The following is a 15,942-nucleotide window of genomic DNA, read 5'->3' as shown; positions in this document are numbered from 1 at the left end:
TAACCTATGGAACTCCCTCCCACCAGAGGCAGGGGGGGGCACTAACCTAGATGGCTTGAAAAGAGGATTGGGCAAATTCATGGGAGGTTAAAGGCTCTCTGTGGCCCCCGGTCCCAATGGCTGCGCTTGTCTCCTCAGCTGGCGGCAGCGAAGCTTCTGAGACGGCGGGAGAAGAGAGCTGCTCTTCTGCCTGAATCCTGTTTGTGGGTTTCCCATCGAGGTCTCTGCTTGGCCTCTGGGAGAACAGGGTGCTGGACTGGGGTGGACGCTGGGCCTGATCCAGCAGCAGCAGCAGCCTCTTTGTCCGTCCTTCTGTCTTTGAGGGTGGCCTGTGGTCAGGGCTGCGCTGCCCATTTCAGCTGTCTCTCTCTCTCTCCCAGAGCTGGTTTGAGCGGCTCCCTCGACTTCATCCCTCTTGGCTCTTAAGCGAAGGCGGCCCTCGGGGGGAGGAGATCAAGGAGGGCGTCCCGGAGCCCAGCAGGCGGGGTGTGGGGCTCAGGGAGGCGGCAGCCCCTTCCTCAGTCGCTCCCACCCAGCCAGCCCCCAAACGCCCACTCTCCTCCTCCTCCTCCCTCCGTCCTTCTCTTTCTGTTCCAGAAAGGCGAATTCAGGAACCTGTGACGCTTCCCCCCTTTGCTGATTCATTGGTTTGGGGAGTTTAAATACAGGGAGGAGAGCGCCGGAGAGCCGGAGAAGCAGCCCCAGCCCGGGACGGGGAGCGCATCCTGCTCAGCCTCTGCGGCCGCCTGAGGAACCACCGCCGGACTCCGCCCTCCTCCCTCCTCCAGCAGGTAAGGGTCGCCTCCCTTCCGTAAGGGGAGCTGCTGCCTCCTCAGCCCCCGCCGGGAAGGGGACTGTCCCCAGATGGAACCTGCTGGATTCTGTAGCTGCGACTCCTGCAGCATCGCAGGGGGTTGGACTGGATGACCCCTGGGGTCCCCTACCCGCTCTGCGATTCCACTCTGCACCTGGCAAATGGAAGGGGCGCAAAGAGAAGCGAAAGGACCGGGAATATCCGCGGAACTCTAGGCGGCTGCAGCCGCGGGTCTGAATACTCGGAGCGCCCTCAGGCAGCGAAATTCCTGTCTGCAGCGCTGCTTCTCCCGTGTCTGGGATGCTCCCTTCCCAAGGGAGAGCCGATGCCTTTTGAAGTTTTCCTCCCCGGGGAGAGCTCGGCTCAATTTGCAAGCCCTTTCTCTGTAAACAAGGCTCTTCTGCAGGGAAAACCGTTTCCAGATGTGCCAGGGAAAGGGAGCCTGCGGTGGCGGTGGCGGGGGGGGGGGGAGCCGGGGGGGGCTGACTCTGCAGAGATTCCTTCCTCCTGAAGCCACTGTTTGCTCTGGCAGAGGAGCAGCGGAGCAGGAGTCGGCAGCAGCAAGTGCCCCCCATTTCCGCCCCCTTCTCCTCGCTCTGGGGAGCTCAGAGGCGGCGTGGGCGACGTGCAGGATCCCACCCGGGCAGGATGCCGTGGAGTTGGAGGAGGTTCAGAAAGGAGGACAGTGGGGATGGAGCAACTCCCCGAGGAAGAAAGGGGCAGAGGCTGGAGGTGTTTAGGAAAAGTGAGCGAAAGAGGAGGCAACAGAATCATGCAATCTGTAGAGTTCGAAGGGCCCACCAGGGTCATCTAGTCCAACCCCCTGCGATGCAGGAATCTCGAACCCACGACCCTGAGATTAAGAGCCCCAAGCTCCACCAACTGAGCTCTCACCGTGGAAGTTTGTAAAAGGTTGCCTGGCAAGGAGGACGCAGATAGAGAGAAGTTTTTCTCCTACCCTCATAACACGAGAAACTGCTGGGCAGCCCTGGAAGCTGGAAGATTCAGGATAGATAGAAGGAAGCACAGAGTTAAACCGTGGAACTCCCTCCCACAGGAGGCAGGGATGGCCACCAACCGAGGTGGTTTTAAAAGAGGATGAGGCAAGTTCCCGGGGTTGCATTGCAGGGGGTTGGACTAGATGACCCTGGAGGGCCCTTCCAGCTGTGATCCATGGCGGAGGAGGCGGCTAGCCTTGGCTGCCAGCCACAAGGGCCGGGCTCCTGCTTCTGAACAGCAGCTGCTGGGAGCTCTTGGGCTCGGATCCTGCTTGTGGGCTCCACTTTGGGGCAGAGAATCCTAGAAAGGGAGAGTTGGAAGGGACCCCAAGGGCCATCTAGTCCAACCCCTGCCAAGCAGGAATGGGTGTCCATTGGGGAAACAGGATGCTGGTGGTTCTCCCATTCATCTGCCTCTCTAACCACTTGGAAAGCACTTCAGGGTGCTGGGGGGGGGGGCACAACAGTCCAGAAAAGGCACTTCCAGGTCAAGATGCCCCTCCATTCACTCTCCAACTTGGGTCTCCAAATGTTGGACTACAACTCCCATCATCCCTAGCTAGTGGTCAGGAATGATGGGGGTTGTAGTCCAGCAACAGCTGGGGACCCAAGTTGGAGATACACTGCCCCACACCCTCGGTCCAGAAGAGGAAGGGGGGGGGAGGTCCCTGGCACTCCAGGCCCTGTGGGGAAACTGCAGCTGCCCCGCCTGGTAAGCTGAGCTGCCCCACGGCAGAGAGAAAAGGCTGGGGCCACAGGCGCCTGCAAGTGGGGTGGGGGCCCCACCAGCAGGCAGCAGCCCCACCCACTGCAATGCCTCCTGTGGCACCAGCTGCACCCGCCAGGCTGTCTGCCAGCCCAAGAGGATCCTGCACGCTTTTCTTTCCAAGCTGGCAGGTGGCCACATAAAACTGTCGGCTCTGGCCTGGCTGAGTTTGCAGCCCTTCCTTCTGACGAGCGGCTGCCTTGAAATGGTCTGTTGCAAGGAGAAAAGCGCTGCTGCCGCCCCCCCCCCCAGCATGAGAGCCCTTTGCAGAATGGCAGAGTAGGGTGCCTCACTGGAGGGCCTGCAAGTGGGATTTGAACACAAGAGCAACCCTCTCCCCTCCTGAGGTTTCCAGCAACTGGGATTCAGAAGCATCGCTGCCTCTGACTGTGGAGACAGAGCAGAGCCGTCCTGGCTGGGAGCCCTTGGCAGCCTCCTCTTCCTCCTCCGTGAATTTCTCTAATCCTTTTTTAAAGCCATCTAGGTTTGCAGGCACCACTGCGTCCTGCAGCAGGGAGTTCCAGAGGTTAACTAGGCGCTGTGTGAGGGAGCCCTTCCTTTTAGCTGTCCTGAAATCTTCCAACATTCAACTTCCTTGGCTGCCCTTGAATTCTAGCATTGAGGAAAACTCTCCTTTCCGTCTTTTCTTTTTTAAAAGTCCCAGGTGCTGCAATCTTTTTTCACAGGGGCTTCACCTCCTTGATCATTTTGGCTGCTCTTTTCTGAACCTTCCCTGTGTTTGCGATATCCTTTTTGAGGTGAGGCAACCAGAACCGTACACCATATTTACCCTGCCCTTCCCAGCTCTCTCCTGCAGGCCTGGAACTGGCTGGCTACTGCTGGTGCTCCTGTGATGGGGTCTCCCTGGCATCATGCGCTACTCCTGGCCAGCGAAGATGAGCTCCTGGGCCCTGAAGGCAGAGCAGCAGCCCATGCGCTTGCCAAGACGCAGCGCTCAGTGCCGCCTCCAGAGCATGCCTTGGCTGTGTGCAATTACTGCAGCCACAAAGCCTCCTCTGACCACCAGCCTCGCTCAGAGTTTCCAGCCAGGAGCCTCACCAGCGAATATTATTCCGCTCCGAGCCCTCAAGCGCGCCAGACACTCTGGGGAACATTTTGGCCTCAGGCGCTAATAAGGAGCACATTCAGGCCCCACCAAGGGAGGCAGCCTCGTAATTTTCTCATCTTGGAAGCGCTGAGCTCCACCGGACTTCTGGAGGATCATTTGTGGCAATATTCAGGGTGGCAGGAGAGGAGATATTGTTTATTAATATCCTTCCTAACCTGCGCTAGCAAAATCCTTTATGTAGCAGAGTTTACATTCCCCTCCTTACATGCGCAGCAGATAGCTGGTTGCAGGCTCGTGTGAGCCTCTCACTATTATACAATTCAGTCTGTCTCAGATTGAATTGCACGTTCCTGGTAAGTTCCCTTGAATCCCTCTTAAAAGAACAAAGAGGCCACAATCTTATTCAAAGTCAATAAAAGAAGTTTACTTACATCAGTTCACAGTTGGATTCCTGAAGGCAGACTTAGTTACAAATATGTACATGTGGATCTACCCCATATGGGGGAATAATCCCAGTGGTTCTGCTAGCTGAGAGCTAGCAGAGCAGTCCCTAGCTAAAAAGCTGGTCCTACAAAGAAGGAAGTCAAAAAGAGAGAGAGTGCTGCGTGACTCGTTCTTTTGTTACCTGGACAGGTAAGGTCATGCCCACCTTCTATCACATGCAAAAGGAAGGGTGCTCTAGCCAGGAGGAACAGGAAGTTTCAACTGGCTGGACCAACATCCCCTTGCATGTTCACTCTAGGAAAACAAGGAATGTTGTATTTTGACTGCTCAAATAATATCGTAATAAATAATATCAGGAAAAAAGGTTGGCCCTCATGCATGTTCACTTCTTCAAATCTGGCCCTCTTTGAAAAAAGTTTGGGCACCCCTGGCTTATGTCCTTCTGCTCTTAACGCCTGACCTGTCTTTTGCCCGCAGGCCCCATGGATCCCAGAGGCCGTGCCCCTCTTCTGCTGCTGGCGGGCTGCCTGGCGCTGGCCCTGGCGTGGGCTCAATGCCCCGAGGAGTGCGCCTGCTCCCGGACGGCGCAGGTGGAGTGCTCGGGACCCCACATCTCGGCCATGCCCGGCCCCCTGCCTGCCAACGCCATGAGCCTGCAGGTGATTGGCACCCAGCTGACGGAACTGGGGGCGGGGGCCTTTGGCAACGCCTCTCTGCTCATCGCCCTGCGGATGGAGAAGAACAGCCTGGCGCGCCTGGACCCAGACGCCTTCCGGGGCTTGCTCTCCCTCCGCTACCTGAGCCTCTCCAGCAACCGCCTCCAGGAGCTGCCCGCCGGCGTCTTCCGCAGCCTGGACAAACTGGAGTCGCTGCTGCTCTCGGGGAACCAGCTCCTGCGCCTGCACCCGGCGCACTTCAGCCGCCTGGGCACCCTCAAGGAGCTCCAGCTGCATGGCAACAGCCTGGCGTCCGTCCCTCCGGGGGCCTTTGACCACCTGCCCTCCCTGCTCAAGCTCAACCTGGCCAAGAACCGCCTCTCCCGCCTCCCACCCGCCCTCTTCGCCCACCTGGGCCGCCTGCAGGTGCTGCGCCTCTATGAGAACCAGCTGGCCGAGGTGGCCCCCCGCGCCTTCGCCGCCCTCCCGGACCTGCAGGAGCTGGGCTTGCACCAGAACCGGATCCGGCGCCTGCCCGATGGGCTCCTCTCGGCCAACCGCCGGCTGCAGAAGCTCCACCTGTCCAACAACCGCCTGGAGACCCTCCCGCGGGGGCTGCTTCTGGAGCTCCCGGAGCTCTCCCGCCTCTCGCTCTTCGGCAACGCACTCCGGGAGCTCCTGCCGGCCACTTTTGGCCCCATGCCGCGGCTGAAGGAGCTGTGGCTCTACGACAACCAGCTGGCCCACCTGCCCGCCGGGGTCTTTGCCAACCTGACGGAGCTGCAGCTGCTGGTGCTGAGCAGGAACCGGCTGGGCTCCGTCTCCCCGCTGGCCTTTGAGGGGCTGGGGGAGCTGCTGGAGGTCTCCCTGCACACCAACCAGCTCCGCACCCTCGACGGGGAGACGTTCCGGGGTCTGGGCAAGCTGCAGAACGTCTCCCTGCAGAACAACCGGCTCGTCTCCCTGCCAGAGCGCCTCTTCCGCAGCACGCCCCACCTGGTGAACCTGCAGCTGCAGAACAACTCCCTGGAGAGCCTCCCGGCGGGCATCTTCGAGCAGCTGCCCCGCCTGAGGGAGGTCAAGATGCACGACAACCCCTGGCGCTGCGACGACGCCCTGCTGGCCCTCGGGCACTGGCTGAGGGAGAACGGTGCCCGCCTGGGGGGCAGCCGTCCTGTCTGCGCCTGGCCTCCCCCCTTGCAGGGGCAGCCTGTTGCCGAACTGGAGGAGGAGCACCTTGGTCCGGCCCAGAGCCCAGAGGCCACCGAGGGGCCCACGATGGCCACCTTCGGCCAGGCGGAGGTCCCTGACCAGGACATGAGCCCAGAGACCGTGATGCCCACGCGTGCCCAGCCGCCCCTGGACCACGAAGGCGGCAGCGCAGAGGCAGAGCAGGAGTTTTCCACGGCAGCCCCCAGGGTGCTCACCCCAGGCGTTGCGCCAGCCGAGGGGGGCATCTGGGGCTTGACGCGCACCCAGACGGGGGTGGTGGTCACCTGCCTGGTGGTGGGCTCTGCCTTGCTCCTGGGGACGCTGCTGGCGGCGGCTGTCTACGGGTACAGGAGGAAGGCCCGCCGGGACCTCGCCAAGGCGTAGAAGGGCGCTCAGGAGAGCTGGCCAACCAGACTGATGGATGGGGTCAGGGGGGAGGGCCGTGGGGTGGGAGGGGGAGATAACGGGCTCTGTATCCCTTTCCCCAGATGTGCCATCCTCCCTCGGGCACAACGGGCACCCTCTCACCTGCTCACACACATGCCCTCCTGAAGCAAGGGGCCGATGGGTGAGCCAGAGAATGGGAAGGGGTCCCCCAAAGGTCATCTAGCCCAACCCCTTGCAACGAAGGAAGCTCTTCCATAGATCCACTCATGTGCAGGCTAGCTGGGCAGGATGAGGCCCTTGTCTGTCCTGCTCCGCCAGGTGCTCTGCATCCCGTGGTCATTCAGCCATGCAGGCAACCCTCAGTGGCTGGAGAGCAGCGCTGCTCTTTGGGCGACGGGGGGGGGGGGATGTGGGCAGCTTTGCTGTCCCTGCCCTTCGGGAGAGGCAGCGGTGGCGTAGTAGTTAGAGCGCTGGACTAGGAACCCGGGAGAGTCCAGGGCTTGATGCTCCCCTTGGGGGCCAGTCTCTGCCTCTCAGCCTAGACTGCCTTGCAGGGCTGTTGTGAGGAGAACCACACTCACTCGCTGGAGCTCCTTGGAGCAAAAGGTGCTATATAAATGCCATGAAATATATGAAATGTAACGGGTGACACCCCCTCAGGGTTCGGTCCTGCCAGAGGAGAGAAGGAGACTTGGCTCCTGGGCCTGCCTTCTGTGGGCCACTGGCCTGGGCTGAGGCGCATGCTGCTTCTGCTGAGGGAGGGTCCTCAGCCCCTGGGGGGGCAGGGGAAGCTCAGGGGCCGGTGGGGGTTGCAGCGGGGGGCAGGGGAGGCCCCTGCTGGGAAGCCAGACTGGGATCCCTGCAAAGTCAGGGGGCAAAAGAAGCCAGGCCGCTGCTCTCCATCTAGCTCAATGCTGGCAACACAGGCCTGCAGCATCTCCCTAGGCTGGGGTTCGAATCCTGCCTGTGGGTTTCCCATGGGGCATCCGGCTGGCCACTGTGGAGGCAGGGTGCTGGACCTGCTTTGGCTGCTGCAGCCGCCTCCTCTGATCTTATAGAACCTCCCTGTCCAGAGGCAGTCTATCTCCCTTCCCAGGTTCTTTGGGGCAGTCAGCCACTGGAGGACGGCCGCCACTCCTTTCTCTGCAGATGAAACACTCCGGACGGATTCACTTTGGGGGCGTCAAATTCCCTGGAGAAAGAACTCTCTTTTGAAGCCACTCTGTTTGTGGAATGCTCAATAAAAAACACACATGGTTACGGTTTTAGCCCCGGCTACGTTTTGTGAACTTTGGGTGGGCTTGAGGGATCCCTGCACTTCTCTTCCCCTGAAATCAAACACCCTGATCGGGGGGGGGGGGGAGAGTGTTGCACCCAGTGACTCTCAGGCCAGGAGGATATTTTTAGGTCTGCTTCTGACATCAGTGTACATATGGTGGTGAATTGGGTACAACAGCCCTGCAGTGTCGGCCACTGATAATTTTGCAGGTTGGAGGCGGCGCTGAGACTGGTTTGCATTTCCAGGCTGAAACTCACGATATATAAACTGCTTCTCAGGCAGCCGTGAAGTTCAGGGTCCTTCAATTGCCCCCTCCTGACCCAAATCTCAGAGTGGATCTGCCCCATACATTTAAAGCACATCCAGCACACACGGAATTGAATGATAGAATTGTGGAGTTGGAAGGGACCCCCAAAGGACATCCAGCCCAGCCCCCAGTTCAAGCATCCAGGCCAGCACAAAACCTCCAAGGAAGGAGATGCCCACCTCCTGAGTCCTTTCCAGTGCTGGGTCTCCTTTCTGGTTACTTGAATCTGTGGATTTGGGTCCTCCCTTCTGGACCAGGAGAGAAAAAACTTGCTCCACTTTCCATGTGGCATCCCTGGAGATTATATTGGGATATTGGAAGACGACTCTTGTGCTGCCTCCAAGACACCTTCCGTATCTTTCGCTCGATAACACACACCTGACCATAACACGCACATAGTTTTTAGAGGAGGAAAACAAGGGGAAAAATCTGAATGAAACAGTGGATGTACAGTACTTCTCCAGGTTAATAATAATAATAATAATAATAATAATAATATATTATTTTTACCCCTCTCATCTGACTGGGTTTTCCCAGCCACCCTGGGCAGCTTCCAACCAAATATTAAATATTAAAAACAACACAGCATCAGACATTAAAAACTTCCCTAAACAGGGCTGCCTTCAGATGGATTATAAATGTCAGGTACAGATAGGTAGCCGTGTTGGTCTGCCATAGTCAAAATAAAAAAATTCCTTCCAGTAGCACCTTAAAGACCAACTAAGTTAGTTCTTAGTATGAGCTTTCGTGTGCATGCACACTTCTTCAGATACGCATGTCAGGTAGTTGCTTATCTCTTTGACATCTGGTGGAAGGGCGTTCCACAGGGAGGGTGCCACCACCGAGAAGACCCTCTGCCTGGTTCCCTGTAACCTCACTTCTCGCAGTGAGGGAACCGCCAGAAGGCCCTCGGAGCTGGACCTCAGCTGGATGATGGGGCTGGTTTGACTTCCAGACCTGTGGCTGCTGTGAATTCTCTGGAGCCAAACAGTGGAGAATCTCCCAAGCCCCACATGTCTCCCACCATTGGGCAAATCCCTCCTGCACTCAGGGGGCTGCTGCGGGGTCCAAGTCGAGGGCCCAGCATGCAGGTGGCAGCAGGGCTGACTCTCCTGCCCACGGGCCCAGCCAAGAGTCCTCTGGACGTGGCAGCAGGAGTGGTGTGTGAGTGAATGAGTGAGTGCCTGTCCTCGGTGCCCAGGCGGGCATGGCAACTCCGGCTCCCTGAGATACCAGGTCTTGTGAGGTGGTTCCCCTCGTCCCCCATCTGGTCCTTTGAAGGCAAAACAGCCCTGGGTAGTTTTAATTGAAGAGCAGCCCAGAAGTGTTTGGAGGGAAGGAATTAAGGAACGACTCTGGCGGTTTCTGCCGCATGCCAGGCCGGCCTCCGCATATTGCAAAATCAAACCTTCCTCTGTTATTTGCTGTTCTCCAAAAAGCGGAAAACATACTGATTAAGCGTGGGGTGGGGATCCTCTTCTCCCTTTTATTTTCTGCACCAGATAAGGCAGGAGAGGCCCTTCGTAGGGGCTGCTCTTTAGAGGACGCAAAACCACTATTAACTTTCCTGCTCAGAAGCAGAAGCTGCTCCGCCGCTCCCACTCGCTCCCCTCCAGTACTGAAGGCACCAAAAGTGGTTCCCTAACTCTTAGGCAAGGGTGGAGGAAGGTCACCCCGGGTGTCACCACTGAGGGGGTGACAAAATGCCAGGTGGCACTCGCTGTGGGGCCTGCAGTGCGCCTGAGCCACGCGTCTCTCCTGGGAGTAATGCAGAGGCTTGGGCACCCACAGGCTCTGCTCTGCCCCAAACGGCCTGCCTGCCACCTCCCCCTCAGCTGTAGGGTGGCTGAGGGGGAGGAGGCAGGCGGACTCCTCGGGGACCCCACAATGTGTCCGGCCCCGGCTCACCTGGCCCGGCCCTGGGCGCAGCGCATGGGTGCTGCCCCAGGCGCCCAATCGGCTTGCTCCGCCGCTGCTTTTAGGGGCCACCCCTGCCCAGTTGCCAGTGCCCCATTCTCCCATACACACTCTAAAAAGCCCTATTCGGAACAGCAGGGTTGCACAACCAGCAAAGACGACAACCACGCACTAAAATGCAAAGCTGTGATAATGAATTGCACATATATTCAAAATCCAATGAAAACTATTCAGCGTAATTAATTCAGCAAAAAAGTCTCGTTTTTACACCTCCAGCTCCCCCTCCTTCCCCCGCTTGGTTCTCACAGCAGCTGACCAGACTCCCCAAAGGGAAACCACAGCAGGATTCGAACACAAGAGCAACACTCTCCCCTCCTGGGGTTTCAGAAGCATCGCTGCCTCTATCTGTGGAGGCAGAGCAGAGCCAGGCTGGCTGGGAGCCATTGACAGCCCTCTTCTCCTCCATGAACTTCTCCTATGATACTTTGAGAGAGATCTTTTTGAGAGAGGCAGCTTGCCAAACCCTGGGATGGCAGGGCCTGCTCTCAGCAAGGGCAGAGTCGTGCCCCCCCAGGTGCCTCTGCTACCTCCAAGCAGTCCTTCCTGCTGCCTGTTTGCCCAGAGGCCAGTGCCCTCCCCGCCCCCTCTGAGGCCACCGGCCCTTGCCCGGAATCTGCGGGGACCCAGGACGGGGCCTCTGATAAGCAGGGACCGCCAGGTCCGTCCCACTTGGCGGGTCAGTGACTTCCCATCTTGGCTGGCAAACACCGCAGAGCGAGAGTTTTTTCTGGCAGGCAGAGGAGGGAGGACGGCAGCAGCATGGCTCTGCCTGAGGGCCTGGACCCGCCCAGGGTAAGTGCCCAGGGGTCCCCCAAAATGGGCAGGAGCAAACCAAGCCCCCCTTTTAGCAGAGGGTAGGGTGGGCAGGGCAAAGGGGTCTGGGCTCTCAGTTGAGGGGGTTCTCTCATTGCTGGGGAGAGCAATGGGTCTCCTCAAAGGTCGCTCCTCAAAGGTGGTGGAGGGTTTTAAGCAGAATTGGGGGGGGGGATTCTGAAGCTGTGATTCCTCCATGGCAGGGCAACTGGGCTAGATCACCCTCCCCCTCTACAATTCTGTGATTTGGGTGCGACTGCTCAGATTTGAGCCCTGCCAGCTGGGAGTGAGAATCTGGTCTAAGGCCGTTCCTGCACCAGATATGTGAAGCAGGTCAGAGGATCCTGGGAACTGTAGTTTGTGAAGGGTGCTGGGGATTGTAGCTCTGCGAGGGCTAAACTACTGTTCCCACTGGTGTGTGTGAGTGTAGGGGTGGAATGCACTTTGAAGGTGCTTTAAGGGTAAGGCAGAGGCTGGTGCCCCTTGTGCCATTGCACAAGGACGGTCCAACACCCCGTGCCCCGATTTGTTATGGCAGGGGGAGTGGGCAGAGGGAAACCCCCCAGCCACTGGCTTACAGGAAAGGCAGGGGCGACCTGGTGCCATTGTCCATCGCTGGCATTTTTCTAAAACATTAAATGCCCTCCTCAGTCTCTGTGTGGCATCAGAGGCCTTTCCCAGCAAAGAAATGAGGATTTCCCCCTTACAGCAAAAAACCACCAATAGTGTCTTTCACATCTGTAGGAAGACACAGGGCTCTTGCCAGCAAGTTAGTGCCCCTCCTGGGGGCAGAAAAAGGGCACCTAGATGAGGATATGGATATGGGATAGAACTCAAAGCCAGAGCTAAAGAAAGGAAATGAGTGCCCTTTGGATCCGTGCTTTCTGGGGGGGGGGGAGCAGAAGCCCCGACAAGCCCCCAGCCGGTGACACTGATTAGCAGCCAAGGCAAACTTTTCATTATCATCATTTCATAAAATGTCTCCACTTCTTAACTGTAAAGAAACCACAAAACCCTCCACACCCTCAAAGTGGTTTACATAAAGATAAAACTATAAAATCAAGAAAAGTTTACAAGAACAGTTTTAAAACATATAAAAAGTTAAAATACTGAAAGAGCTTTAAATTCACACCAGCTTTTCAAGCATCTGGACAGGCTTGAAGAATGTTTATAGACAAGAATGTTTTTAGAAAGGTGTTAAAAAGAGACCAGAGAAGGTGCCTGTATGGTATCAAGAGGCAGGGAGTTCCAGAGGTTAGGGGCTGCCACTTCTTCTTCTTCTTTGGCGATCACTCGTAGCTGAGTAAGATTGTCTTCCATGAACAGGGTTTTAACAGTGAGTCCGTAAGTGACTGTGGAGGCCAATTCTGGACCTGCACGTCCTTCCACCGTGGGCAGCATTTTCTCTTTTGCCTCCTGGGCCAGCCTGGCCTCAGTGCTCTCCTGCGCTCAGTGGTCGAGCAGCACATCCTCTCCTGCCTTCCTGAGCATTCCCCCACTTACTGGCCTTCCTTTGCCTTCCTCTCCCGCAGGGCAAATGGGTGGCCGCCGGGCACTTCCTGCTGCTTTGCCTCTCGGCCCTGGCACAGCCCGATGACCCCGCGGTTCCCTGCCCGGCTCTGTGCCAGTGCTTTGGGAACCTGACCGTCTTCTGCTCGGATGAAGGTCTGGAGGACATCCCCGAGGGGGTCCCCGCCAGCGCCACCCAGCTCTTCTTCGTGGGAGCCCCCCTCTTCTCGCTTCAGAGCGGGGCTTTCGCCAACAGAACCGGCAGCCGCCGCCTCGCCAAGCTCGCCTTCCTGGGCAGCCCCCTCGAGTCTCTGGGACGCGCGGCCTTCGAGGGGCTGCCGGAGCTCCGGGAGCTGGAGATCTCGTCCAGCCAGCTGAGCGCCCTGAGCGGAGAGGCCTTTCTGGGCTTGGGCAACCTCAGCACCCTCGCCGTCAAGTTCAGCCCCATCAGAAGCCTGGAGACGGAGCTGTTCAGCAACACGCCGCGCCTAGAAGCCCTCCACCTCCAGGGGAACGAGGTCGGGTCTCTGCCCCAGGACGTCTTCCGCCCGCTGGCATCCCTCAAGACCCTCACCTTGTCCCAAAACCACCTCGAGGAGCTGCTCGCGGAGGTCTTCGGCCCGCTTTCGGCCCTGCGGGTGCTGAAGCTGAGCGACAACCGCCTGGCTGGCCTCTCCGCCGGCCTCTTCGGCCCCCTGAGAGAGCTCCGGGAGCTCTTCTTGGACGGCAACGCCCTGGCAGAGCTGCCCCCGGGCACCTTCGCCCCGCTGAGCGCCCTGACGCGCCTCCACCTCCAGCACAACGCCCTGGAGCGCCTGCCAGCCGCCGTCTTCTCCGCCCAGCGCAACCTCACCTTCCTCTACCTGGACGGCAACCGCTTGGCGGAGCTGCCCGACGGGCTCTTCCAGGGCACCCCTCACCTCGCCGAGCTCTCCCTGGCGGGCAACCGTCTCCAGAGCATCCCCGAGGGGCTGTTTGGCAACCTGGGCAGCCTGGCGTTCCTGGGGCTATCGCACAACCGCCTCGCCCACCTGCCCGCCGGGGTCTTCCAGGGTCTCAGAGCCCTTGCTAGGCTGCAGCTGAGCCACAACAACCTCACCGCCCTGCCGAGGGGCGTCTTTGCCAACCTCACCACCCTGGAGGCCTTGGACCTGTCCCACAACCAGCTGGCCACCCTGTCGGAGGGGGTCTTCGAGGGCAACGTCATCCTGGGCAATGTGGCCCTGAAGGGCAACCCCTGGACGTGCGACTGCCACCTGGCCCCCCTGAAAGACTGGCTCCAGGACACGGACCCCCTGATCAACGCGCGGGCCTTGTGCAGGAGCCCGGCTCACCTGCAGGGGCTGAGCCTGCCGGCCGTGCAGAAAGAGCAGCTGGTCTGTCGGCGGGGCCTCGCGCCCTCCCGGTGCCGGGCGGAGCCGGGGATGGAGGAGACCTCCGCGGAACCCAGCGCCCGCCCTCCGTGCACCTACCAGGATCCGGCAGGTGGCATCCACCTGGCGTGCGACCGCGACGCTTGCCACCAGCTTAGCCTGAGTCTCCCGCCGGGAGAGAGCCTGCAGGAGGCAGGGCAGCGTTTCAGCAAGGACTGGATCCTGGACTCGGGCTGCGGCGCCGTGAAGGTCCGGGTGGCCGTGAGCATCGAGCCCCTGCCCGGAGGGGAGGCGGTGGCAGCCCCCTCGGAAGCCCCCTGAGGCCGGGATCCCCTGCCCTGCCAGTGTGGCCCGGAGAGCGGGGGGGGGGCCTTCGGAGAGAGGGGGCTCCAGCCCCACCTGAGCCTTGCTGCATCCTCATGGGGATGAGGGAGGCCTACACTGCAGGGCTGTCGTCAGGACGCGCTTGGTATCATCACAGACGCTAACAGAAACAGAAGCCTTTGTGACCCAAATCAGGCTTTGTCTGTGTAGATTTATCTGCGGGTCTCCCCAGGATCCCAAAGGTCACCCAATGGGGATTCTGAAAGCATGGATCCACTGCCTCCCAGGGCAGGGTGGGGGTGTACGTCTTGCAGGATCTGCTGCCTGAAGCAGCAATTATATATTCTGTCACTTTCATTTCGTATAATAAACCAAGCTTTCTTTATTCCTTTTGTGTGGGAACTTCTTGTGGGCATGGGGTAAGGTAGACACACATTCATAACTGGGCATAGGTTATAACTCCAGCAAAATAATAATAATAATAATAATAATAATAATAATAATAATAATAATACTACTACTACTACTACTAATAATAATAATAATTTAAAAAATTGATGAAAATGGAACACAGATAGTATTTAACACCTACCAGATTGGCGAAAATGTCTAAAAAAAGAAAAAGGTATATGTTGGCAGTGTAATGAAATTGAGGGATCTTTTAGTCACATGTCCTGTAAAATAATTAAGGAATCTTGGGAAACTATATATAATGAATTATAAAAGGTATTTTAAAAACTTTTCCCCAAACACCTGACATTCTTCTCATGGGGATGATAACAACAGAGGTCCCCCCCAAAAATGGAGTTTACTACTATACACTATGTCCACAGCTAGAACCTTCTTGGCACAAAGGTGGAGAAGTCTAGTACAGCATTCCTAGAGTGGACATGCAAGGGGATGCTTTGTACCAGCCAGTAGAAAACTTCCTGTTTCCTCCTGGGCTGGGGCAAACTTCCTCTACATGTGCCTAGAGATGGGCGTGACCTTACCTGTCCAGGTAACACAAAAGGGCAAGGCACAAAGCCCCCCCTCTCTCTGGCTCCATTCATAGAAGAAGCAACATCTCCTTAGCTACAGATGCCTTGTTGCTTCCAGCCAACAGAGCACAAAGGGACTATCTCCTTATGGGATAGATTCCATGTGTATAACAAATTGGATGATTAAAAAGATGTGGATTACGCGGAGCAGCAGAAAAGCAAAGGAACCAGGAAAAAGGCGGAAGGGAAGTCATATGGTATATGTATAAAGTGGATGCTTGGGTTGCGAATGTGGCCCATGCGGGACGCACATTGACAACCTGCAGCGTTCTCAACCTGCATCTGCGCATGTGCGCATGTGCAGGTTGCGATTCGGCGCATGTGCGACCACTGAAACCTGGAAGTACCGTATTTTTCGCTCTATAACACGCACCCGACCATAACACGCTCGTAGTTTTTAGAGGAGGAAAATCCGTAGGCATGCCACCCGTAGGCATTCCCTCCATAACACGCACAGACATTTCCCCTTACTTTCTAGGAGGAAAAAAGTGAGTGTTATGGTGCAAAAAATACGGTAACCCCTTCCAGTATTTCCAGGTTTTGGCGGTCCGTAACCTGAAAAAATGCAACCTGAAGCGCCTGTAACCCGAGGTATGATTGTACATGCTGTTTTTGATACGAAGTTTTAATTGGGACAGGGGGATGGGAGGGAAGGGGTTAAATATGCTCTCTCTTCCTGTATTTGAAAATACAAAATAAAAAAACAAGATAGGGAAAGGTAGTAAGGGAACACCTAGCTATCTTAAAGGAATTCAAATCTCCGGGTCCTGATGAGCTGCATTCAAGGGTACTAAAGGAGCCTGCAGGTGTAATTTCAGAGCCTGCGTCTATTATCTCTGAGAATTCTTGGAGAACAGGTGAGGTCCCTACAGACGGGAGGCGGCAAATGTTGTCCTCATCTTCAAAAAGGGGAGAAAAGGAAGACCCAGGTTACTACCAATAGGTGAGCTTGACATGGATACCAGGAAAGGTCC

General features: G+C 57.3%; 2 protein-coding genes across 2 annotated transcripts; both read left to right on the top strand.

The window, feature by feature from the left end:
- Positions 1-666: 666 nt before the first annotated feature.
- On the top strand, positions 667-7,614 carry LRRC15 (leucine rich repeat containing 15). The gene is made up of 2 exons (XM_083505539.1): positions 667-791; positions 4,569-7,614. Exon 2 carries the CDS (start codon positions 4,574-4,576, stop codon positions 6,341-6,343), a length of 1,770 nt encoding a protein of 589 aa, XP_083361665.1. The 5' UTR covers positions 667-791; positions 4,569-4,573; the 3' UTR covers positions 6,344-7,614.
- A 2,979-nt stretch (positions 7,615-10,593) lies between these two features.
- Positions 10,594-14,313, top strand: CPN2 (carboxypeptidase N subunit 2). Its single transcript, XM_083505520.1, has 2 exons — positions 10,594-10,701; positions 12,255-14,313. The coding sequence occupies exons 1-2, from the start codon at positions 10,669-10,671 to the stop codon at positions 13,923-13,925; spliced, it is 1,704 nt and encodes a 567-aa protein (XP_083361646.1). The 5' UTR covers positions 10,594-10,668; the 3' UTR covers positions 13,926-14,313.
- Positions 14,314-15,942: the final 1,629 nt, after the last annotated feature.

This window comes from Podarcis liolepis, assembly GCF_965112155.1.
Source record: "Podarcis liolepis genome assembly, chromosome: 5".
Taxonomy (NCBI): Eukaryota; Metazoa; Chordata; class Lepidosauria; order Squamata; family Lacertidae; genus Podarcis; species Podarcis liolepis.
The sequence above is the reverse complement of the archived record's forward strand: the minus strand, read 5'-3'. Positions and strand labels throughout refer to the sequence as shown.

Coding starts and splice junctions, on each gene's coding strand:
- CPN2 (XM_083505520.1), top strand. CDS start 10,669: ATGGCTCTGCCTGAGGGCCTGGACCCGCCCAGG. Junction 10,702..12,254: donor AGGGCCTGGACCCGCCCAGG/GTAAGTGCCCAG, acceptor CCTCTCCCGCAG/GGCAAATGGGTGGCCGCCGG.
- LRRC15 (XM_083505539.1), top strand. CDS start 4,574: ATGGATCCCAGAGGCCGTGCCCCTCTTCTGCTGCTGGCGGGCTGCCTG.